Here is a 26,232-nt window from a genome sequence, read left to right as displayed (position 1 = left end):
TGAAACATAAAAAAATATATATTTCAAATTTTGGCATCACCTCGTACACATCTACTCAAGCAAATGTAACTTTTTGAACATCCATTTTTGGTGTTTTGGGGTTCCTGAATTCGGAGTATCTGAAAATAAAATAATTTTTCTACTTCGATTCTAAAGAAATAGAAAAATATTACTTTTTCTGACTTACATATTTTCGAACTTGATTCTTTCTTTAGCACTGAGAGAAGGTTTGGTTTCTTTAATAGCGGCCAAGATATCCTCTTCAGTCAGTTCCACATCCTTTTTCTGCTAAACAAACATAAATTAACAATTAAAACAACATCAGTTTTTGAACGGTCTTAACAGTCCTATTCTACTTTTATTCGTACAATCGAGTTGATCTAATTTTCATGTTTAAATATACTATAAATTTATTGATGTTATAATTAAGAGATATTGGCAGGGTGAAGAAGACTCAATATCCTAACATTGAGTTGAAATGTGTAATTCTTTTAAAAAACTAATCTGATTTTCATCGTTTGAAATGAATCTTCGTTAAGAACTAAAAGTGAGTACGTGTCAAAACTTAAAGTGATGGCTTATAACTGGGCAACCAGCTTTTTCTTCTGTTCTAGCCAGATATTAAACCACAAACTAATTTTGGTGAAGTGCAGAGTTGTCTTGCTGACAATGGTGCTTTCGTTCATACCAATGGATCGCTGAATTAACTTGATGATGACCGAAAAGGCGAGAGCGGTACGCTCGTGCGTACTGTCGACGTGAAAGCAACTTTCAACTTCTTTCTCTCTCAAGTCTGTTATCGTATTTACAAAATTTTTCCTTATACCGAATTGTTTACAGACTACTTCCCGCAGCAAAGGAAGATAAAAGATAAAAACTAAAATTATTAATTATGAATGAAAAATGTAAACAAGACCTCGCGGATGCAATTCACAATCAAACAAATTAAATTGGTTAAAACATTTGCTAAATTGTTTAATGTACAAATTATTCCAGTACATATTTGAGTTTTAAATGTTAAACTTTTTTCAATTTTGTTAAAATTTCATAAAAATGTCGGTTTAAATTTACTAAGTACATGTGTGTGAAATGTGTAGTGATTAGTACCGTTAGTCGATAATTATTCAGAAATCGTGAGATGCGGTCTGGTGTGATGTAGGTTTCAGAAAAACATTTTCTTCGTCGTGCCAACGTTTCGATCTTTATTGAGATCATCTTCAGGGCATGGGATTTACAAACATTGTTTAAATTTACCAAAAACATGTAGGACGTGGAAAAAAGTGAATTTATACAATTCAAAAAAATATATTTTTATATTCAATCAAAGTATTTATACTCACTCAAAGTGATTGTTTTCTCCGTAACACTTTGAGTGAGTAGAAATACTTTGATTGAATATAAAAAATATATTTTTTTTGCATTGTATAAATTCACTTTTTTTCACATCATACATGTATTTGTTAAATTTAAATAATGTTTGTCCCAGGCCCTGAAGATGATTTCAATAAAGATCGAATCGTTGGCACGACAAAGAAAATTATTTTCTGCATCACACCACACCGCATCTCACGATTTCTGAATAATTAATTTACTAAGTACTTTCAATTTATTAAGGTATTTAGTTGAGATAAAAAAAGTCAATGTCACGAACGGGATTCGAACCCACGATCTTCGGCCAGATACGCCGCTACTCTACCACTTGAGCTATCGTGACCTCGATCCACTCGGACACTAACTTCCCATCTCAGCCCCACCTTTTGCATTTTTCCTCCTTTTTGCCATTTTTCAAATGTCGTGTAATTTATTTGATTCTCGGCGACAAATGAAATGGCCTCGGAGACCTTTAGTGAAGGTATACTTCATTTTAACTTATTAAATTCACTAGTTTTCGTGGTTTGCTTGACCAATTAATATCTTTCAATTAATTAAGGTATTTAGTAGGATTGAGTGGTAGAGCAGCAGCGTATCTAGCCGAAGATCGTGGGTTCGAATCCCGCTGGTGACACTGACTTTTTTATCTCAACTAAAAACCTTAATTAATTGAAAGATATTAGTTGGACGGACCACGAAAACTAGTGAATTTACTAAGTACCTTGTACACTGTTATACTAACATCATTATATTTGTATTTTAAAGATTACATATAATTTTATTAATTGGTGCCCAAAAAATGGACTTATACTTAACATTGATAAATACTTTGCGATGTAAGTTTTTAGATGTAATAAAAAAGTTAATTCATCCTATTTTGGTAACAGATTGCAATTACAAACTGTGACCAAATTTAAAGATCTTGGTGTAACATTAACTCATACCCTTGAATATTTCCAGCATGCAACCAATATTAGTAATGGGGCTAATAAAATAGTTAGATTCGCAATACTCACTTTACACATAAAACACTTTAGAAACATATTTACAATGAAAAATGTATTTTGCTCCATAATTCGTAGTCGTTTAGAGCATGCTAGTTCGTATCTGGTCACTCTACCAAACGTATCTCTGAACGAAACTTTAAAGAGTACAAACTCAATTTTTAAGATATGCCTCTTTTAAATTAAAAATTTCGCGAATATCTCTCATGATCACTTATACTTAATCCTAAACCTGTTTCCTTTATACCTTACAAGGAAGAAAACTGATCCACTTTTCCTCTATGGCCTTATCATTAGCAAAATTAATAGTCCCCAATTGTTAAACCTAATCACTTTCAATGACAGCTCTCACAATACTCGACTTTTTCAGTCTAAACTCAAAAATATAATTATTTACTTCACTCTGACATTTCTAGAATTTTAACAGTTGGTATTAAGCATACTACAGTTGATACGTTCAACGCAAACAAACTTTCAATAAAGAAATATTTTCTCCGATTATATAATTGTAAATAATTTTTTTAACCTCTCTTCTTATAAAGATATTTGATTTTTTAAACATGTTTATGTTATATATTTTAAATGTATATATGTTTGTGTTACTTTTTTTTAATATTTTTATATGAACAGTATTTGTAATGGTATTTTTATACCTTGAGATTTGTTATAGTTGTTGTATCATTGCAAAAGGGCTTCTTGCCGTCTATATTAATAAATTAAAAATAAATAAATTTAATGGTGTTTTATTTTGATTTTGACTATATGTCAAGGGATTTGTGCATTTTAATAGTAGCAATCATTTAAATACACTGGCAGGCAAAAAATTCCACCCAATGGATTTTTTTCTCGATAAAAGAAAATTCTGCCCTTAATTTGTCCCGTTGTTTCTATCAATAAATATTTGTTTATGCTATGTTTTAAATTGGGAATATCAATTAGAGGTAAACGGAATTTATGTTTACTCAGTCTCATTTGAATTCTGAAGCAATAAACTGTTTAGTTTTCATCTTTGTTTGCTTAATTTCAATTTTTAAACTTAAAAATGCCACTTAGTGCTGAGGATGTTACGCGAGGTGTGGCACTTTTAATGAAGACGTCCCATAAGGTATGGGGCTATTGCCATCGACGAGAATTTTGCGAAACCGGCACCTTAACTGTTGTTGAAGCGATTCCAGCTCCAGAAATTTCGAGGTGTCTAAATTTCTGAATGCACTGCACGAAGAAGATTAAATCAGTATGGACTGCTTTTTCGCCCCGTAAGAGGACCAGAATTGACCAGTACACAGAGTTGCACGGGTCGCATTTGCTCGAGGGCACAGCCATTGGTCTTTGGACGATTGTCTGCTGTACTTTTTACAGACGAGTGTACATTTGCTCTACGATCTCCAGGTCGTGAAAGAGTGTGGAAAGGCGAAATGGAAAGGTACGAATCCTGTAATTTTTCCCAGAGCCGACCTTTTCAACGTAGCTCAGTGATGATGTGGACGGGAATTTCAATGTAGAGTCGCACAAAGTTGGTTGTCGTTCGCGGAGGGTCGTTGACGGCCATTCCCTATGTGGATGAAATTTTGGAACATGATGCTTTGTTTATCCTCGATGACATCAGCGACAATCCTATTCTAATGCACGATAATGCCCGTCCACATGTCGCTCGCAAAGTACAGCATAACATCAGGGTCTTAGCCTGGCCAGCCCGTTCTTCAGACTTGAACCCCATCGAACCATTTATGGGATAACCTCAAAAGACGGATAAGAGCACGTCCATCCTGATACACTCCACGATCTTGACAGAAAGGGCTCACCTCCAGCAAAGAGACATTTCCAGACTGGTACAAAGTATGCCGAGGCGACTTCGAGATGTAATTAAGGCAAGAGGAGGAAATTCGTGATATTGAAATGCCAATTAAAAATCTAAAACAAATTTTACCAGTCCGCCTTTTTTCGTTTTCTTTAGAAATTTAAATTTTTTTAAACTTTGTTAGACCAATACTCAATTATTAAACATTAAAAAACGTGAAACTTTGATTAATGTATAAAAATATATACAAATCAAGTTATATTACAAGTGGGTGGAATTTTTTGTCTGTCAGTACAAATACCTAGACAAAACCTGTGTAAAGAGATATTGTATTCCCGCGTTGTCTATTAATTATAATTAAATGCTTGCTCTACCTACGAAGTCGGATAAATAATTAGAGGGGCAATAAAGGGGCCGTTAGATGTTAATTGAACACATTTCCCCTCTGAGCTTGTGACAACGTCGGATCGCGATAACAGCCGTTAAAGGTGGAAACTTACACGTACCTCTCGCTTAGGAAACGCCCTCCTGATTGAGAAAGTTCTTGAGATAGGTAGCGTTAAACGGGACTCTACCACCTTAATGACAAGGGGTGATAATTACCATACACGGCCATATATTACCAAACCGATTAGTCTGAGGGAATCAGCGAGACGGCAAGACTAGATTTGCCCAAACCAGATTTAATTTACCCGGCCTAAACAAGCTTTAACAAGGTACAAAACGGACGTTATTATTTTCTACTTTACAACTCTATTTACAGAGAATTCGAAACAAAAGAATAAAAATTGTTTAAAAATGATTGGCAAAAAAAATTATACAACAAAACGGTTGGGTAACATTTAATGATCCAAAACCATTCTAACCCATGTGGGAACATGAGACGAATCGGGTTGGCTCTTTCGATTATAAATAAGAACAGTCCAAGTACTTCAAAAACAGGTGATCAGGATGATTTCTTCAAATGAGGCACTTTGCACTTGAATCGAACATCAGGTTGTAACTTGATTATCTCTCATTATCCTGATATGCCTAGTCTCGCTGGTTTTGTTTGTGCGGATCTGAGAATAGACATGATGAGGTAAAATCATGATTCAGGTTCATCACCTTGGAAAGTTCTTATTAAAAAAGTTAGGGAGCGTGAGATAAAGGTTAAATCATCCCAACTCAATGGCCAGAATTACGAGCAGAAGCTCTCCTAATCAAACGAAGAATTAAAAGAAAAACAATAACGACCTTTCCACGTCGCAATATAGTTCAAAATACGCCCAAGCAAAATAATTAATATAGGTTTTCGATAGGTCGGCTCGAAGAAACCGCGGTCGTAGGTTCGATTCTCACCGTTGCTTCTGGCTTTTTTCCCTTTCCGTTGCCCCTTAGAAAAGGAAAAAAACGCTCCATCTTGCATCTCCTCTGGCAAATACGCAAGATTATAAGGTCATTAAAATGTAGATTTTTTTAATATTGAACAACTATTTTTGAAACATCGATGAACAACATTGTTCCGACGAGTTATGATTATAATTTGTAGGTATCATTTTGGTCTACCTATCCCATGGATATTTCTTCTCCCTTCTTAACAGCTCTAACCAACCACTGAAGATTGCCAGAAGCGAAAAATAAGCAAGAATGTCGAAAAATCAGGACAAGGGTGATGGTGTAAAGTTTAGGATCATCTTGGTCTCCCTATCCTCGCGTCTTGGCTTGTCGGATGTGTTTCAGCTTCTCGTCATATGCATTTTTTAATAATAATTGTAATAAAAAAAATAACTGTAGATTGCAACAAGCCGAAATGCGTCTGAAAGGCCAAAACAGCGAGGATTGACAGAGTAATATAATCGGACAAGACCAAGCTAGAAGTTCATCACCGCAGACTCCAAGAAGAAATCTCACAATTATTATCATTTTTACTATACTTTATCCGTCAATAATGTACAGACAGTTGGTTATAGTTTCTACGCCAAACTAGACAATAAAACAATGAAACCCAAAACTAGGAAATGTGTATGAGATGAAGAATGGTAAGATTTTTACATCTGGTCTGCGGGGTGATGAACTTGTAAGGTGGTGGTCACCTTTAATTTTGGCTGTTTTGTCATTTCGGCATTTCCACTGTTTGACCAGGGATATAAACAGCGTGAAGGAAGACAACAGACTCAACATTGAAAATGGCCAGAAGCCGAAACGCGTCTGACAGACCAAACCGTAAAATGGTCGTTACCAATCGTTTTGATTCCATACTCGCTGCTTTGAGATAATTTGTTGACCTCTCCCTGATTATAACCCTGACTCGTCTGACATACCAATCCAGCGAGAATAGGGCAAAAAGAGACTAAAAGATTGGCAACGAACAAATTACGGATAGAGAATCGTGAGATAAAAGACATTTTAGACGAAAAATGCTACTTGTCTCCGTAGAATAACAAAAAATAGAATATCAATAATAGTCTCAGTAGAAAAATTCCTTTTCTAGGGCATCACCACGGATAACCATCTCATTCACAATAGCTTATTAAATTTAAAATCGTAGGAACTGAGTAAGCCTTGGAGCAATGTTGTCAGACGGATGGCTTGAATTGTTAAATCAACAATGGATTCCAATTAAGACTCGAGGGAGGAGCAGTGGACGTCGTCGTGTTTTAATTAAAACCACAAACCTGTTTGTAATGACTAGGCAAGGATTACAAGTACAATGGGTATTGATTTCATTGGTCCCAACCCTTATTTATACTTTGCTCGGAATCCGCACTTTTAAAAAATTACTTTGACGGTTTTAAACCACCCGGCCCCGGTGATTCGTTATGTAAAGGATCTGATACAAGTGCTCGCTTCGATTAAGAGTTTTGGAGAGCTAAAAGGTTTTCTAATTTCAATGGCAACCGGGCTGGGGGATGGTGACACAAAAAAACCATTGTGCAGCCCGTTTCTAGCGGCGTGACGATCCGCTAACCTGTTTAAATAAAATTCATCAAATGTTCATTACTTTAATCTCAATTTGGTTCCCGGTTTCTCATTTCTGGCCCCTCCTCGGTGTTTACCCACTCGGAGGGCACAAAGTGTGAAACCCTATCAGTGACTCGACTCCTTACCCGGCTAAAAACCTTCTTCAGCCTTGTTACACTTTAATTGAGCCATCAGCCGCTTATTACACAGCATAAATGGTTATCCCACAGGATAAACCTCATGATTTGAACCCTACAACATTTACCAAGTGTTGCATAATAGTCGCCAAATATTTCAATAATAGGCTAGCATAAAAGTTTCACTAAACAATTTGTTCTATAATTTCATTTTAAAAATGCATATAAAAATTCATCAAACATAGCCAATGAAATTAATGAAACTCAACTTGATAGGTCCTAAAAATAACTTTGTATAGTTAAAATAAAACCGCCGCTGCTTCAGAAAAAGGTGTCAACAAGCTCTCAGAAAGGTCAGATACACGCCGGTGTCCCACAAGGAAGCATTCTTTGTCCCATCCTTTATATCACTTACACTGCTAACCTATCTACACACCCCAATACAGCACTTTTCTTCTCTAATTTGGATCCTATCCAAGCTACCTCTGACATCTAAGAAAATTTGTGATTATCGAAGTCAGGTGGAAATCGTGGAGGACAAGAGGGAATGAAGAAAAAGTGTGTGAAGAAAAAACTCAAGTGTTCATTCACAACGAAAAAATAGTCTTGTCCTCCTCTGCCCATCAGTAACAAAGAGATACCAATGTCCATTCAATTAAAGTATGTGACCTGAAATGTATATACCTAAGCAGCAGTATATGACATGGGATCCCCACGCAAGACTTCTAGGACTGAAATCCTTGTTCCATCCATCTATACTGATCTAACCTTATACAAGGCTGCACTACAACCACTTTGGGCATACGGAGTGGAACTGTGGGTTCTGCCAAGTCATTCAGCATCCAGCACATCAATCCTTCCAATCAAAAGTCCTCAGACAAATTGTCAAACCTCCTTATTTCATCTCTAATCCCATTTCCAAATCTAACCTCTCAATCTGTTCTAACCCTACTGCTCGAGCCCTCTCAACCTATTTCAACCTCGAGAACTCGCCACATCACCTTAATTGATGATGCTTGATAACTCCTTGGCTGGATTCTCATGGCATGTGTCCTCTGTGTGCAGCATTGGCAATATTAGTGCTGTGACCGGTGAGAAAAAGTGCTGTGATCACATTTGTAATATGTACTAATATGCATAGGGTACAAATAAAAAATAATAATAATAAAACTAAAAAATAATACTAAAACTATTTTTAAATACATTTCATGTTCAGCACTATAGCACAAAATAAACTGGTTTATTTACATCATTTTATAATGGTCTTATTTCAGGATTTACTATTTAAAACAAAAAATTATTAAATTAGATCACAATAAGTCTCCGAGGTTGATACATACATAATTATGAAATAATTAATTTGAAATTTAACAGTTCATTGGCATAAAATAAATCATTTTCATCATTATTTGGATGCATATTTTTTTAACAATACAATAGTGTCCCAACTAGTCTGAACTGATTGGGAACCCGTTTTAGATTAGCTGGACAGTGTAAAAATTGGCAATAGAGTTTGGAGCAGGCAGTAACAATAATTGAATAATAATAATATATGAAAAAATAGAAATAAAATGACATACAATTTCCAAACAAAATAAATCTCTCCTCTTACAGAAATATGTTCAGAGCAGCACATACATTAGCAGGACTTCACTGTATTTTCCTTTTGACCATTTGATATTTTGATTTAAATATATTTTAATGTATAATAAATATATAAATTTTAATATATTTTTAACAGCAAGTTTTTACTTACATTTTTGAAAATTGAAGAAAGCACATTACACGAAGAATCCTCAAATAATGTTTCAACTATAAACAGAAAATAAATTATTAGTTAAAAAATAAATAAACAAATACAAGTTAAATCAGTTTGGACATTAACCTGTTTTGTCTATTAGCTTAATCTGAGCAGTGGTAAAAATCCCTCTAAGATCTGCCCCTGAAAATCCCTCAGTTTCTTTTGATATTTTCGTTAAATTCACACCAGGAGCTAAATTTATGTTAGCACTTAAAATTTTCAATATTTCCAATCTTTCATCCTAAAAAAGTAATGAATACTAAGATACATAATAATATTCAAAATGTAAATTGTTTTTTAAAAAAATCATAAAATCTATTTTGTTGTTTATCCTAAGTTACAGAATATTTTACGACGCATATATCGTCGACTGCCATAATAGCCTCAGGCTCCTTTGATTCTACCACCTTAATTGATTCCTGCTGTAACTTAATATGTAAATTTTGTAAAGCATACCTCATCTGGAAAGTGGCACATAACAGAGGTTCCAATTCTTCCTGGCCTGAGAAGTGCTGGATCAATAAGATCAGGTCTGCTGGAAGCAGCAATTATACTAACACCTACTAAAGGTTCGACCCCATCCAAAGCAGTTAATAATTGATTTACAACTCTATCTGTAACGCCTATCTCATCTTTTCCTCTCCTGGAAATAGACACAATTAAATATTACAAATAATAAATACTGAAAGTAGACTACAAACAGCCATTACCTCGGCGCCAAACTGTCAAACTCGTCAAAAAACAGAATACAAGGTTTTGCCTGTTGAGCTCTGAAAAGCAAAAAGTTACTAATAATGAACTATATTTACTATACACCCTTAAAAATACGTTCTATTTTAACCTCATAAAGAGTATGTATAAAGCAACACAATTCACAAAAAGCATAATGATCATTAAATGTACAAAGCGGAGTGCATTGATAAAAAAGAAAGCAATTAATTAAATAGCACTTAGACATTGTAACTGCTCAGGTGTATCATGAAGATAAGAAAAGAAGGAAATTTTATTCATTATTTTATTTTTTTTAATGGCTTTATGTTTTTACATATTAGCCAAAGTATGATACAATAATTGTTACAAAAGACATTTGGGGAGGCATAGGGGGTCAAAGATTCCAAGGGCTATGGTGGAAATTGAACCCACGTTCTTGCAGGTCTTTAACAAGCTAAAATGGCCTATTCGCTCGGCCCCATCATCATTAATGATAAATCACACGGGATCGCAACGGTCGAGAGTTAGAATGTCTGACGTGTATTTGCCATGATAGTGTTCCGGGTTCAAATCCCAGCATAGCTAGAATTTTAAATGGAAATTCTAAAATAAAAGTACTGTCAAGTCAAATTTGAACCATCGTTCACAACACCCAATGGGTAGTTTGTTGTTAAGCCCTCCCTTACATTACTTTTTTACTTGTGTAAATCATATTTAATTTTTAGTAACACTAATTAATTGGTGATTACTCTTATTATATTTAAAAATATTATGTTAATTTCATCAAAAGAGCTAACAATATTTCTGCTACAGCTACTTACTTTTTGAATATATTTCTGACACCTTCCTCACTCTGTCCTATGTACTTAGACATTAACTCTGGGCCCTAAGACAATATTATTTATTAATCGTAAACTTCACATTTTCAAAGTGTACTTTTATACTTTACCTTAACTGATATGAAATTCAATTTACTTTCCCCAGCCAACGAATTGGCCAAAAGTGTTTTTCCGGATCCTGGCGCGCCATATATTAAAACTGCGCTTTGCAACCTTAACGGGCATTGCTTCATAATATCTGGAAACTTAAATTTATATCTTTAACAACTGTACTTTCAAAGGTTTATAAAGAAAATATAATTTACGATTATGCTATTCTTACCAAAAGAGGCCAAAGTATAATTTCGGTAAGCTTTTCCTTAGCATCTCTCAAACCTCCTACATGCGAGAAATTATACGGTATTTTTTCATTTAGATTGATACCATGCAATGAACTTGGTTTTAGAGTTTTTAGAGATGTCTCCAGATCAGTAAACGTTATTTTTGAAATACCCCTGCCAACAGCTAAAGAAAATTTTACATATATAAATTTTTGGTAATTATTTTTATAAACTTTGTTGACTAACTGAAACAATTTTTCTTACATTTACAAAGGTTTTAACAGAAATGGCTAGTCAATCATCACAAGATGTGTCCCACCTAATTGAAGGGTGCAACTCCTTAGTAACGTATAGGAATGCCACCCGACATGAAAAATCATGATTGAACATGGCAGCGAGTATTTGTGTCCCCTGTAGTTTTATTGTATACAGTAAAGATAGTTTTGTGTACCTAACATGTTGAGAGGGAATGTATTTATTAGCGTGACCTAAATAAGATACCTATATATTCTGTTTTCTATGGGTTTGTTATATAATTCAAAATAAAATAATAAAATTTATTAGGTTGTCCAGAAAATAATGCAGATTTTTGTTTCCTTTCAATTACACCTCTATATAATTAACTGTTTATATTTGAAGGATTATTCTTTTGTACGAATGTCAACACTTTTTAATTCTCTTCCAAACGAAAATGTTTGTTTATCTCAGTAGCACTTTGTTACTTGAGAATAATTCAGTCTTAACTAAGATGTCAACGCGTGATTTTCGTGTAATTTCATTTTAAGGGTTTAAACTCGGTTGTTATGCGCCCAAACGGCTAGAAACATTAATGAGGTCTAAGGCATGGCAGTGTGAGTGAGAGCACCATTCAGACATGGTTTAAAAAATTTTGAGACGGAGACCTTACCTTGAAGACAAAATAATATTGTGGAACGACTTCTTCCCTAGATGATGTTCTGTGAGTTTTGGTCAAAGAAAATCCCAGAACAACTGTTCAAGAACTTGCAGAAAATTTTTCAGTTAGCAATTCAACTGCCGTTGATTACCTTAAGGCATTGGAAAGGTGAAAAAGTTCATAGTTGGGTTCCTCATGCATTAAAAAAACCACCAAAAAAAAATTGTCATTTAGAAGTTTGCGCAACACTTCTTTGCCGAAAAAAACAAACAAAACTTGTCTAAGTAAATTGTTACTTGTGATTAAAATTTGATGATATTTTTTATTACAGCAACAGACAAAGGAGAAGCAGCACCACATTCTCTATGTTTGGTCAATTGAAAAAAGCCAATTCACGATAACGCTTGACCCGATGTCTCACATATGACAACACAAAAAGTGTTGTAGCTTGGTTATTTTTATTTTATTAGGATCTGCCTCACCCTCCCTACTTGTCAGACCTCTCACCTACCAACTAACTTTTTTTCAGATACCTGGACAAAGTATTACAACATAAAAAGTGTATTTATCAAAAGACATTAGAAAATACGGTTACAGAATTTGTTAATAATAAAGACCCAAAATTATATTCATAGAGTGTAGAAAAGTGCCATCACATAAGAAGTGTTGAAAGTGATGGAGAGTATTTTAATTAATAAAAATTTTTAAAATTATTTATTTAATTGTTTTTTTTTTTTTACTTTACAACCATAAACCTGCATTATTTTCCGGACAAGCCACTATAATTGTACAACAAATATGACAAAAATTAATTTTTCACAGAATGCTTGAAGTACACAAACGGAACTAAAGAAAAACATGTTCAGTGAATGAAGAAATCAAAAAGATTTTTTTCTCTCTCTTTGTTCCGGAATTTTCCACTTCTGCACTCAATCTCAAAGCGTTAAGCTTAATTGAACATTTATTGTAAATTAATTAAAAAGCCTGCATTAGTTAAATTTGAAACGCCCACAGCTGAACCTCCTTATCATCAACTTGAATTCCAATTTGTGGATTATTTTTATCTTTTATCGTGTAACACTTAGAAACCAATTCTGAACAATGGCAAATAATTGTTTTGTTTGATTATTCATTATTCTCCTCTTATAGAACAATTGCTTATCTTTTCACTTAGCTTTGTGGAATTACTGTAATTTCTTCTTTGTAATTATTGTTATAATTTATTCTCCAAGTATTTGGAATAGTTTAAGCCTTGAAAACATGCCTTATACAAATTATTTTGACAAATTAATTATGATTGTTCATGTATAAAACTACCCTTGGAAAATCATATATCCTTCAAAAAATAAATGAATAAATAAATTATACACTAGGTATAACTATAAACAATTTAAAATTGCATATAATATAATTTTTGTACCACATACATGGGAATTTACAAATCATGGTTATTACATAAATAAAAATAAAAATTAATAGAAAAATACCTGTCCTTTGATATTTTTCAAAAAAGGATTTATCGATTAGCTTGACCAAATCTGACACCAAAAAGCCATCAGTCCTCAAAGCAACAGCGTTCAACTCATCATCATCAATATTAACAAATTTCTCCTTAGAATTTATCAACGCTTTGATAAAGAAGTATCTTTCGCCCTACAATGCCCAACACACAACACAAATGATGTAATGAGAAAAAATGAACAATTATAAAATATATGAATGTATTAATAAAACTAATGATACCAAACACCTTTGTAAGCTCAGGTATGTCTAGCTGGGTTGTAAACAAAGATTTCCCCCTGGGGGAACAAAGAATCGGATTCACAGCTTCCAAAGACAAAGAGCATGCAGTTACCAATATTAAATTATCCTTTTGAAAATCCTCGACAAGCTCAGTTATTTTGTATGATATTCTGCAATAACAAACCAATAAACAGTTTAAGCTCTAGTATTTATTTATTTTTTTTTTTAATTAACTGCATTTATAAAAAATGATACATTTTTTATATTTTTTGTAGCATTAAAATGATCTACGGAGGCATTGGTGGCCATGACAGTTTACGTGTTGACACAGCGCTCATTACTTAAGATCCAGCAAGCCTGCATTTGAACCCGACATACTTACAAATGAACTTTTTTCAAAACACCTGCACCCGGAGGATTCATATAACTTACATTAAAAAAAGAAAAAAAAAAGAAGTACCTGTTTACATGCATTGTCATTTCTGTGGCTTCATTTTCTCCTTTTGTAGCACTTGCCAGAGATGAAATATTATCAAGAAAAAGTATGGATGGCTGATGAATCCTGCATGCATTTAAATGATCTGTAAGTGTTTTCGTGACGACTTCAATTTTTTTTCCTGTAAAGAAAAACTATTTAATGGCACTAAAAATTATTTTGGTTAATTTAATTACGAATCTGTACAATATGAATGTGTATAGTGTTTATCATTTGCAATTTAACTCTCAGCTCATACATCCTGAGGTTGTGGGTTCTATTCCTACTGTCCCCCCCCCCCAGGCATTTTTATGCTCCTGTTTCTCCAAAAGCACAATGTACAAAAGTACAATTCATCATACTAGCTAATATTGTCAAAGTAAAGACATTTTAGAGAAAAAGTGAAAAAAGTCAGAATTTCACTTCTCATTAAGTGTCTCGTTAAATAGAAAAAGTTAAGCTTTTGGTCTTATGATTGGACCGTCATTCCACGTCCATTTTCCACATCCTACATGTATTTGTTAAATGTAAACAACGTTTGTAAATTCCAGGCCCTGAAGATGATCTCAATAAAGATCGAACGTGTGTGGTGATTAGTGACCGTTAATCGATATTTATTTAGAAATCGTGAGATGCAGTCTGGTGTGATGTAGGTTTCAGAAAAACATTTTCTTTATCGTGCCAACGTCTCGATCTTTATTGAGATCATCTTCAGGGCCTGGGATTTACAAACATTGTTTACATATTACAATTAAAATAATACAATTTTATAAATCCCAGGCCCTGAAGATCTCAATAAAGATCGAAACGTTGGCACGAAAAAGAAAATGTTTTTCTGAAACCTACATCACACCAGACCGCATCTCACGATTTCTGAATACTTATGATTGGATTTGAATTAGTCACATGTCTAACTGTAAAACTTCGCATGAAATAATACAAGTAATTTACTAAGTTCTCTGGACTTAACCACGCCATCTGAAGCTAACAATGCAATACAAACATGATTAAAAGAGTGTCAGTGTCGGTGGGTTGGATCGGCAGAGAAGCTCTCATATATCGACTGGGTGGAAATTAGAGGATTTGACTCATAGAAGCGGGGGGTCATCCTCACCTGATTAAGAGTAAGCCATGTGAGGTTGACACACGGACACTTATTTTAGGACCAAAGCCCACATATGTCGGAGGGAAGAGGGTTGCCTGATGTGACCCACCATGTTGAAAGGTTCCATGGCTACACATAGAGAGGTTAGGAATATGAGAATTGTGCTTGAGCATGAAAGCAAGTACCGGGGTTATTTTATTTTATGTAGTAACGTTAGTTTTGTGCCCCTAGAGAGAGTTGTGAGTATATTATTTATTAGCATTTATATGTTTTTGAGCCCACTGACGTTCAATTAGGTTAGTTATATATAGGTGTAAAGGGTGATGGAGTTAGCTTCTATAAATCAGTAATTTACATTTATTTCTGGTAGTACAGATATTGCATACCTTTCAATTTTGAGCAATCCAACTGTTCAGTGTAGAGAAAATAAGGTGGACCCATCAAAATTTTTAAAAGTTTCTCTATAAATGTACTCTTTCCACACCTACTGGGGCCTAAAATAATTGATAGTATTAATACAACATACAATTTCGTAAATAAAGGAATAACAACAATTTTTTATATCACAAATAATCATGATATTAAAAGGTAAATTAAACTATTAAAAATATGTATACTAATTTTATTTTAATTTAATTGCACAACCTGTAACTATAAAATTATCAAAGAAATGTATATTTCGCCTTTGTGTTTCATTGAGGCTTAGAGAAAACGTCGATGTCAGTATGGCATCTTGAATTAGCGGTTTAAACAAACTAAAATAATAGAAATAAATTAACTTAGCAGATCAATACAACTTGTAATAATTAGTTTTAAAAACAGACCCATCTAAGCTTTTGGAAGATATCGGTGACGTCTCTTCTTCAGTCATGTCGTTAGAGTTAAATTCATTTATAGCTATCGATAAATCTTTGAGTGTTTTTAGCTGTACATATCCACAGTTGAGATCCAAAGGTCTAAGGGTTAGAATGACATTTTTTCTTTTGTCCAGTGGAAACATAGTTTTTGTATTCAATAACAAATTGCCAAAATTTGTGATGCTATGAAATAAGGCATTGTACACTTCTAATTTTAAGGCTTCGTTGTCCTAAAATAAAATTGATAACATACACAACAATTAAATTAAAAATAAAACTAACAAAGTTACCCAAATTAAAATTTATTTCTGTTCGTTTATATATCATTTTGATCTGAAAGAGGTCATAATCTAAGGCAATAGTTTATAAAACCTTAGATCAGTTTACCAGTAACTTTCTTTCTTCCAAATTCTCCTTTGATTACTTTCTGCAAAGTTTCATATATTCTTTTAAATCAACTTTAGTGCCTGTGTCGAGATTGAAGTACCAGTAACCACGATGCTAGACATGTGCTTCCGGCTATCTTGCTGGGGGTCACGGCGTGTTTTCAAGGACATTGCTTACAGTTCCTCTACGCACTGTCAGGGTGTTTCGACCAGGGGAAAAGGGCTTCCGTCGCTAGCGGTTTCCAGGAGAGGTGGGAAGCATGAAAATCTTTCTGGGCTTGTGTTAAATGTGTTTTCTTGTTATTTTAATAGTAATTTGACAATCTGAGGTACCTTCAAGAAGTTAGCAAGATAAGAAAACAGGAGACAAAATATGAGAGTCAGAGACAAAGATGGGAGAAAAAAAATAATTTTCCATTTAAAGCGCAGAGGGCCGGTGATAACCACTTGATGTTTGTCGGCCAATAAATAATACATATTTTCTACTTAGATCAGTTAGCTAAGGATAAGCAAAATATCCTGTTAAAGCGACTAATCACAAAAAAAAAAAAGCCCATTTGTAAGCAAGTCAGATTTGAATCCAGAGCAGCTGGATTTGAACCTGTGACCTTTACCTTACAGTGATGAGTTGCCATGTCACTGTCTTAACCATTGCGGCCACTGATGCCCCTAATCTCATCTTTAATAAGTACATAAATTTTATGTATTATTTTAGTATAATAAAATTATTCTGTTACTTACTTAAGAGAATTTGAGAAAAGTGTTACGTTTTGATACAAATTTACAAATGAATATCCTTTAATAAGTAATTTTAATTATTATTTTTTATGTAGAACAATTATAATAGATAATCTTAACGTGTGGAAATAAAGAGAACCTCACCTCACATGGAAACAGTGGTGATACAAGTATACCGACAATTTCTTTCCTCGTAGTTTTTTCTTTTTCCGAAATCAAAACAACTTTAGTGCCTGTGTTGAGATTGAAAAAGTTCCGGACACTTTTTGAAACAAACAAACACTTCATTCCACAGCTATCTCTTCCTCTGAAGTGGTCGTTTTTTGACGATACATACTCCAGATGAACATATAGTTCGGATTTGCTTGTTGTGTCATTTCCCATTGTGGCCAATTTCATTTTATAAAGTAAAGGAGTGTCGCTACTCTCAATCGTATCGTCAGTCAAATCATTAAAAGCATAGACAACAAAAGGATGGCAAAACACTTTTGAACGCTTATCAACATCATTTCCTATTAGAATGCTGCGGAATTTCAAAAGTTTCTTCTCTGTTTTGGAATGGTCTGAAAATGATTTCACATAGTTTGGAACTGGCTTGTTCACAATATTGTTATTATTTTTCACTATGTTGCTAACAACAACTTCTGTATACTCTTCAAGGCGGCCAAAATGTATATCTGGAACTACTGAATCTGTAATATAAAATAATTAAAATTAAAATGCAAAACTTAATTTTTTTAAAGTCACATTACCTATGACTAAAGTAACACAGATGTTGCTTGATATCCAGGCACAGAATTTTTGCTGAACCCATACTATCCTTAACTGATTTAAAAGATTGGATTCCACAGCTGAACTAGATTCTAACTAAAAATATCACAATTGAAAGCTCGAGAATAAAAAAAAATTCAAACTATCAAGTATTACTAAAATTGCATAGTCGTCTTCGCTAGCGGGCGAGACAAAGATTCTCTTTATCGATCCCAAATTGTACACGGGGAGAATTACGAGCACATCGTTTTCGCTCAATCCCAACGACCTGGCGTAGGCAGAACTTATTCCGACACTGTCGTTCTGCAGGCCATACTGAGGCAGAGGACTGGAAGAGAAATAGTAAGTGTTTTCCTTTAAAATCCCTTTGAGGCAGCAAATCTGAAAATCAACGAAGTCTAATTGTAAATCGATAAATAAAAAAAATACCATAGCTTCTATCCTTTTAGTTTCATTTATCAAAATGCAAACAATATGACATCCATTAAATTTCTATTGTCTGATAAAAATGGGGTAATTCATTGAAAGTATGATTTCTTTGGCTGCACTTTGTAAGCCATAAACTTCAAAGATGAAATTTACCAACATTTAACTTTGTCATCTTTAAAAAACAATTATTTAAATACATTTACATTTGTTTGTTTTGATACAATGAGTTTTAAATTTAGAAGCCAATTACAGCAAAAATAATTGTTGAGTATAAAATATTACATTTTTGACTGTAAATTAATATTGGTTGTTTTCTATTAAACAATGCAACTTGTATTATGCTGAAGGGCATGACAATGTCAAAAACAGGATTACTCTTGTGCTATGCTAATTATATATGTAAAGAGATATAATTTCAATAACAGTTGTTTTAGAGGGGAAACAACTAAAATATTATTTAAAATAATTCACCTGTTGAATTTAAAACAATTTAAATCCAAAATGTAAATAATCAAGTTCGTGAAACTAAATTTATTGGAAATATTGTATAAATAATTAAGAAAATATGAAAAGTAAAGAGAGAACAAATGTTTTATTATATTTTAATTAATTTAAGTAGAGTACAAATAAAATAATTTAAAAAAGATCATACGTTCTAGATATTTTTTATTATTTCTAATCTATATCTTAGGGAGTCTTCTGTCTAGATTTTAGGAACACTAAGTGATTTTTATATTAAAGAATGGTATTGTAGTACCAAATTTAAAAAAACAGGTCATTAATGTAAACCATATAATTTAAATTAATTACACTTTTTCTCAAAGGTCTTGTTTGAGATGAAAAAAACGAGCGGGAATTTATACGCCATTGCTCTAAATACTTGAACTATCATGACAAAGTGAAAGGATCAGTTGAGTCCATTAGTTTCAAAATTGGCTCAATCCAATTTCAAAATTTTTACAGGAGACACAAAAAACGTTTTACAGCCATGAAATATGATTTAGATTTTTTAAAAATTTTGTTGGGAAGAAGGAAGGTCTCCAAACAATTAAGGCATCGTTGTTTTCAATAATATATTATTTCCAATATTATATATTTCCAGATATCCTTTTTTAAACATACAACTATGTAACAAACGATCAAACCACTTCATTTAAAAAAAAAAGGATGTAAATTTAAAGCAGTTCTAAGTATTAGTATTATATTTTGGTATATTTTTTATTATCATACATCAAATTATTTAATTATCTAATTACCTGTATATAATTAGAACAACTTTCATTATTTAGTCACTGAAGATTGCATACACTAGATCAAAATGTATCTAACAAAATAAACACCTATTGTGGAAAAGACAATTTATTTCTTACCAGTTCCACAAAATTAGGATGGACTCTATGTAATGTGGACACTATCAAAAAATATTATTTCCAGGTCACCAAAAATTTAAATTTAAATTTTGGATTGAGCCGGTTTCGAAGTAATCTGTGTAGCTAATCAATCATTTTGGGGGAATAAGTTAAAATTTCTCTCAATTTATTGGTCCAAATTCCACCTATTTTTGTAAACCTAGGTTTCAATAAAGTTGCTAGTTGTTATGCATTGAAAACTTGTGAAAACTAAAAACAAATGTTTTGTAAAAAAAAAAAAAAATGTGGATTGAACTGGTTTTGAAACTAATCGCCTAAGTTAGTGATGAACCAAATTAAAATCAAAATATAAAAACATGAATTATAATTTGTACAACTTTCATTATTTAGTCACTGAAGATGGCCTACACTGGATCAAAATGTGTCTAATGAAATAAATGCCTATTGTGGAAAAGACAATTTATTTCTTACCAGTTCCACAAAATTAGGGTGGACACTATGAAAAAATATTATTTCCAGGTCACCAAAAATTTAAATTTAAATTTTGGTTTGAGCCGGTTTTGAAGCAATCTGTGTAGCTAACCAATCATTTTTGTGGAATAAGTTAAAATTTCTCTCGATTTATTGGTCCAAATTCCACCTATTTTTGTAAACCTAGGTTTCAATAAAGTTGCTAGTTGTAATGCATTGAAAACTTGTGAAAACTAAAAACAAATGTTTTGCAAAAAAAAATGTGGATTGAACTGGTTTTGAAACTAATCGCCTAAGTTAATGACGAACCGAAGTAAAAATAAAATATAAAAACACGAATTAAATTTGAATATAGTTTCAAGCTGCAATTAAGTTAGAAGTGAAGTAAGTAGTCGTTTACTTAAAATTGTGTGATTTTAACAGAACAATCCTCTGTTGGGATCGTTTCACTTGGGCAAGTTTCACCCCATATCGTTGGGGGTGTGGTTATTTCCATACAGCAATAGGGCAACCCATATTCCAACTTTCCCGCTCATCTCCCAATGGCCCGTACCTTCCTTCTCATAAAAGCTTGAACATTTATTGTTTATGATTATGATCACACAAGACAGAGTATTCTTTGTTCTTACTATTTTTCCCTGAATTCTTATTATTGATACCATTATTTCTATTTTTTATTTTCTGTATTATGAGTTTTATGTCAATTTATTTTACGATGTGTTAACATCAAACTTTCATCAATTCAAGTACCAGATGAAATCATTACTTTGGTAGAAGCAATCCAAACACAGAAATTTTGGTTGAAGAAAAAAATACCACCTGTAGTATCAGCTTTTTGTCTGTTGTCCTTGTGATATATTCAATGTACTCAAACAAACTCTCCCCAACTCTTCAATTGGAATACAAGCTCAACATACTCCATCTACTTTTTACTCAGAAGATAGGTCTGAATTCCAGTTCCTAGCTAATTCAATTTTCTTGGAAGATGCACATCTGGCATTTCCTGACCATCACCTGGTTTTCACCGACGGGTCAGTCCTAGGGGGAAAGGTGGGTTGTGCGTTGTACAACCCTGTGCTTAATATTTCTGAACTCTACCGGTTGCCAGAAACGGTTTCGATTTTCACGGCCGAACTATATGCCATAATCAAAGCTCTAGACCACTTAAGTAAAGTAGACAGTTCTACATTTTGCCTTATCATGGACAGCAAAAGCACCATAGCACAAATTGAAAACTTCAATACAAATTCAAAAAGTGACTATCTTTAGAGTGAATTAATAAAGACACATGACCTAAAGAGTTGCAACAAAACTGTCGTCTTCTGCTGGAGTAGGGCACACATTGGCATAAAAGGCAATGAAATGGTTGACCAGTTAGCCAAACAAGCAACGAAGGAAGGTGAATACTCGGACATCAGACTTCCAAGACTGGATGCCAAGCGTTTACTGAGCTCTGTGTGGAAGAACGAATGGATCGCCTGGTATAACAGGAGTAAAGGAGGAGCATCCTGCCGATCAATATCAATCAATAGACCAACCACTGTTCCTTGGTTCAAGAACGAACACGGAAGTAAAAAATTCTTTTCGGTTTCAACATGCTTGAGGACAAACCATGCTATCTGCAGATCTCATTTGTATAGGATCAGACTCAGACAGTCGCCAAATTGCCCAACCTGTGACGAACCAGAGACCCTCAGACCCTTAGTGTTCTCCTGTATGCAGCACGAAACTACTAGAGCAACTCTTTTTGACCGACTCTTCCTGCTGAAAAAAAGCAATTAAGCGTTTTGTTTTGAGAGCCTGTTGGCATCAGGTAACAGAAAAGTTTATAGAGGAATTTATGAATTTCTACAGAACACCAGGTTGGACATATAATTAAGGCAGATAGCAGGCCGGGTGGGTTGCTGACTCACGGGTAGTTGAAGAAAGTGCACAGGGCAAGTTGTGCCCCGGACTGCAGGGAAGATGTGGACTTTTCCACGGCCCCACCAGGGGATGTAGGTGGTTTTCATCCGCATCTTTTAGGTGCACTTCGGCCGACAAAAAAAAAAAGTGCCAGATGAAATAGGTATACCGCAAAGTTCTGTTGTTCCGGTTACAGCAAGTTTCAACAAGTATGTGCATATTCATTTGTTGATGCATATTTGGCTCTCTCTTTTTATCACTGATCGCATACATATTGACCTAGCAAATGAACTAAAACTAAAGTAAATGAAGATGATTCATGTTAGTATTAAGTGAGACGCAATCGTGTACCCATGGCTATTGATAAAGTTCATTTATGCCACTGTATTTTGTATGAATTCCAACAAGGAAGAACGGTACAGAAGCAAGTAGAAATTTATTAAGTTTTTAGCAAAGGTATAGTACTGTATACAATATTTGTATATTTATTATGGACATATATCAACTAATTTATTTGTTACATTTTGAGAAATTGTTTATATGTGTATGCTTGTTTATTTTATTTTTTTTCTCTTTAGTTGATTTAATGCAGGATTCAATGTCTCTTACATACATTATAAACATATTATGCGTGCCAACTTCCGCAGACAGTTGAAATCTCAAATTTTCAAAGTTTTCTGTACAATTCATATTTGTGTGGTTTTTTGAGGAAAAGATATTAAAAAAAAAAAAAAAAACGTTTCTATTCTATCGTACACTGCTTTGGTGATTCGTCAGAAACACAGAGCTATGCTGGGAAATTCTGTCACGTCCACCGTACTCCCTGGACCAAGCGCCCTCCGATTAACATTTGTTTCTGTCCTTACAAAATTTTTTGCAGGGCGAAAAATTCAAAAACGAAGAAGATATCAGACAAGCACTGGTTCCATTTTTCGCCCCTACGAATAAGGCATTTTTTAAAAATGGGGCATACAAATTGCCATCGCGGTGGGAAGAAGACATAAATAATTATGGAAATTATATTATTCAATACACAGAAAACACACTTCGAGAGAAAACTAAAATTTCTTTATTGTGTACATCACTGTATAAATTCAATTTCACATCTTACATGTATTTGTATCATTTAAACATTGTTTATAAACCCCAAACCCTGAAGATCTCAAAAAGGTCAAAACGTTGGCACAATAAAGAAAATATTTTTCTAAACCTACGCCATACCAGGAAGCATCTCCCATTCTCTAAATAATCATTAATTACAGAAATGTGTGGTGATTAGTTACTGTTAATTGATAATTATTTAGAAATCATGAGATACGATCTGGTGTGATGTAGGTTTCAGAAAAACATTTTCTTTATCGTGCCAACGTTTCGATCTTTATTGAGATCATCTTCAGGGCCTGGTATTTACAAACATTGTTTACATTTTACAAATACATGTAGGATGTGGAAAAAAGTGAATTTATACAATGCAAAATATATTTTTTTATATATTCAATCAAAGTATTTCTATTCACCTCGCCTTATACAAAAATGTCTTTTCTATACCGACTTCCTTCCCCACCTCTTCAAAATCCAACATATATAAAAATAAAACAGCAATATCTCACTGGCACTCTCATCACGACATGCAAGAATAACACGATTTCGCAGAAAACAAACACTTTATGTGAGTAGAAATACCTTGATTGAATATATAAAAAAATATATTTTGCATTTTATAAATTCACTATTTCCACATCCTATATGTATTTGTTACATTTAAACACTGTTTGTAAATCCCAGGCCCTGAAGAGGATCTCATTAATGATCGAAACATTGGCACGATACAGAAAATGTTTTTCTGAAACCTACATCACACCAGACCACATCTCACGATTTCTGAATAATTAATTACAGAACAGATACATGCAAACTCAGCCGTAACAATGTCAACATCATAAAGCAAATGAATTATTAAACCTTATTTTTATATTTCCCTACTCTTCGTTTATCGTCCTTAATAATTAACTTCCTTTTCAATATTGAATTGTTTTTCTAAACCTACATCCCCCCAGACCGCATCTCTTGATCTCTAAATAAGCATTATTCAATAAAGTTTTTCCAAGGTATGAAAAATTTATTATTTTGGTTTATTCTAAAAACGGACAGAACTTCCCAGTCGTTTTTGTGACCTTACTCTTAGGGGACTCCAGTCCCAGAATAAAGCATTTTCTCTCCCTCTCTCTCTCTCTTTCTCAACAAGCCATGCAAATGGTTTTTCTTCTGCGTACCCAAATGAACGTTTATTAAAGCAAATCAGGGAGTACACCGTAAAGCAGATGCGCCTGGGCTTCCTCCATGTTGACAGTGGTGTCCTGACCATCTACCTGGGGCACATCATGACTATACGGCTAATACATAAAGACAAAAGAAAGAATTTGACCCAAGACACATCCTTTTTCTTTCCTTTTCCAGATTAGAACCAAGTACAAAAAATCAAAATGGTAATTTTCATGTTATACGCTGACTGATAAACTGAACATAGCAGCCTTAATTGTCTGTGTAGATGAGAATATTTTTCTAACCAGTATAAATATGAAAATCATTCTCCTCCTTGGTAATTATTTATGCAAATTTTTTCCGATTAAAAAACTGCCATATAATGGTACAATTAATTGCTAATTTAACCAATTGTTATATAATATTTATGAAATACAAAAAAAAACATTGATAACGGATATTATTATTATTTTTTTAGAAATGATGTGACAATGATGAATAGATTTTATATTAACGCAATTAATACTGATCCTTACTCCAGGAGAGGTGAAGTTCTTGTGCGTCGAAGGTGAAAAGTGCAAGAAATTGTCTTTGACGTTGACGAACTTCAGTCGTAAAACTTCTTTTTGCATTGTTGGGCAGGCGGCATTTCACGTTGACGAGCGAGTCGGAGTTGTCGATCGTCGGGACAACCGGTGCACGACGACATTCGACAAAGACGAAAGTCGAAAACTGAGCTCAAAATCCAAACGTTGACACTTCAACGGGACAGGTTCTAAAGTGCAAAGTCCCAGGCGGCTTCGATCCGCCGTCACCGTGTTGCGTAACTCGTCCTGATGACGATTTTATTGACTAATTTGATGAAGTGAGCAGTCAAGAATGAAGTAGTTTAGAAAAACACCTATTTAATTTTTTGCCGTTTCGACCTTTATTCGGGTCATCTTCAGGGCCTGGATAAATTACAAAACAGGGTTACCAATAGGGGTCTCCGTTATCACCATTTTCATGCCTAAATATTCATGGATAATTTTGAAAAAATCTTTTCAAATCAAACAATTTAATTAAATCTGTTCTTTCTTGGAAACGCTATGTAGACGATATTTTACTCATATGGTCGGGAACATTAGAGGATCTCAAAGAATTCCTTCGAATAATTAATTCTCTACACCGTAATATAAATTTTACATTGGAAATTAATAAAGACGGTTGTTTGAACTTTTTAGACCTAAAATTGTCCATATTAAACAACCTAATTGAAATAGTCTTATATAGAAAACCCACAACTACAGACATTAAGATACCAGCGGATTCTTCTCACCCATAGATCCAAAAAGCTGCCGCTAACTATAAAAAAGAATTAGAAACTATTAAAACCTTAGCAAAAAACAATGGATATCAAGAAATATTTATTGATAGGTTGCTAGTTAAAAGAATAAAAAATTTAACTATACAAGAAAGAACAATAGGACTTAACCACCCCACCATAAATGAATCATTAGGTTTCCGTTGCTTGCCATACATTGGTGAACTATCAGAAAACGTAGGTAAAATTCTTAAACAAGAAGATTTTAGAATAGCTTATAGAAATACGTGTTCACTTAGAAACATCCTCTCAAAACCTAAAGATAAGGTAGACAATTGGCAAAAAGCGAAGTTTACCAACTTAATTGTAATGATTGCGACATTAAATATGTAGGACAAAACAAATCCCAGTTAATATTTCTTTATTATTTAATTTTTTTTATTATTATTTTTTGTGATTAGGTTGAAATTTCGATGATTTAAAGTGTTATTATTTAAAGTTAAAAATATTTGATTCTGGCGTAACAATTAATTCTATAAGTTTATCTTTATTTAAACGCATAATACAGTCCATTAAAATAAAAAATTGCGATTTTAAT

The 26,232-nt window shown here is 33.5% G+C and overlaps 1 protein-coding gene across 2 annotated transcripts; it reads right to left on the bottom strand.

Annotated features, from left to right (window-relative positions):
- On the bottom strand, nt 1-25,122 carry LOC106666996 (peroxisome biogenesis factor 1). Of its 2 annotated transcripts, none has more exons than XM_014394580.2 (19): nt 24,868-25,122; nt 18,051-18,275; nt 17,876-17,990; nt 17,268-17,815; nt 15,967-16,229; nt 15,788-15,897; nt 15,529-15,636; nt 14,023-14,179; nt 13,570-13,732; nt 13,307-13,472; nt 10,927-11,108; nt 10,715-10,849; nt 10,587-10,651; nt 9,765-9,824; nt 9,511-9,697; nt 9,139-9,295; nt 9,010-9,065; nt 188-288; nt 1-119 (listed from the first exon to the last, which is right to left on the bottom strand). In XM_014394580.2, the coding sequence occupies exons 1-19, from the start codon at nt 24,961-24,963 to the stop codon at nt 56-58; spliced, it is 2,958 nt and encodes a 985-aa protein (XP_014250066.1). In that variant the 5' UTR covers nt 24,964-25,122; the 3' UTR covers nt 1-55. The 2 variants fall into 2 exon arrangements, with proteins under 2 accessions (XP_014250066.1, XP_024083502.1); XM_024227734.1 differs by having other exon boundaries at nt 188-285.
- Nucleotides 25,123-26,232: the final 1,110 nt, after the last annotated feature.

This window comes from Cimex lectularius, unplaced genomic scaffold, assembly GCF_000648675.2.
Source record: "Cimex lectularius strain Harlan isolate CLEC.00 unplaced genomic scaffold, Clec_2.1 scaffold189, whole genome shotgun sequence".
NCBI classification, from domain to species: Eukaryota; Metazoa; Arthropoda; class Insecta; order Hemiptera; family Cimicidae; genus Cimex; species Cimex lectularius.
This window is presented reverse-complemented; position numbering and strand designations above follow the sequence as displayed.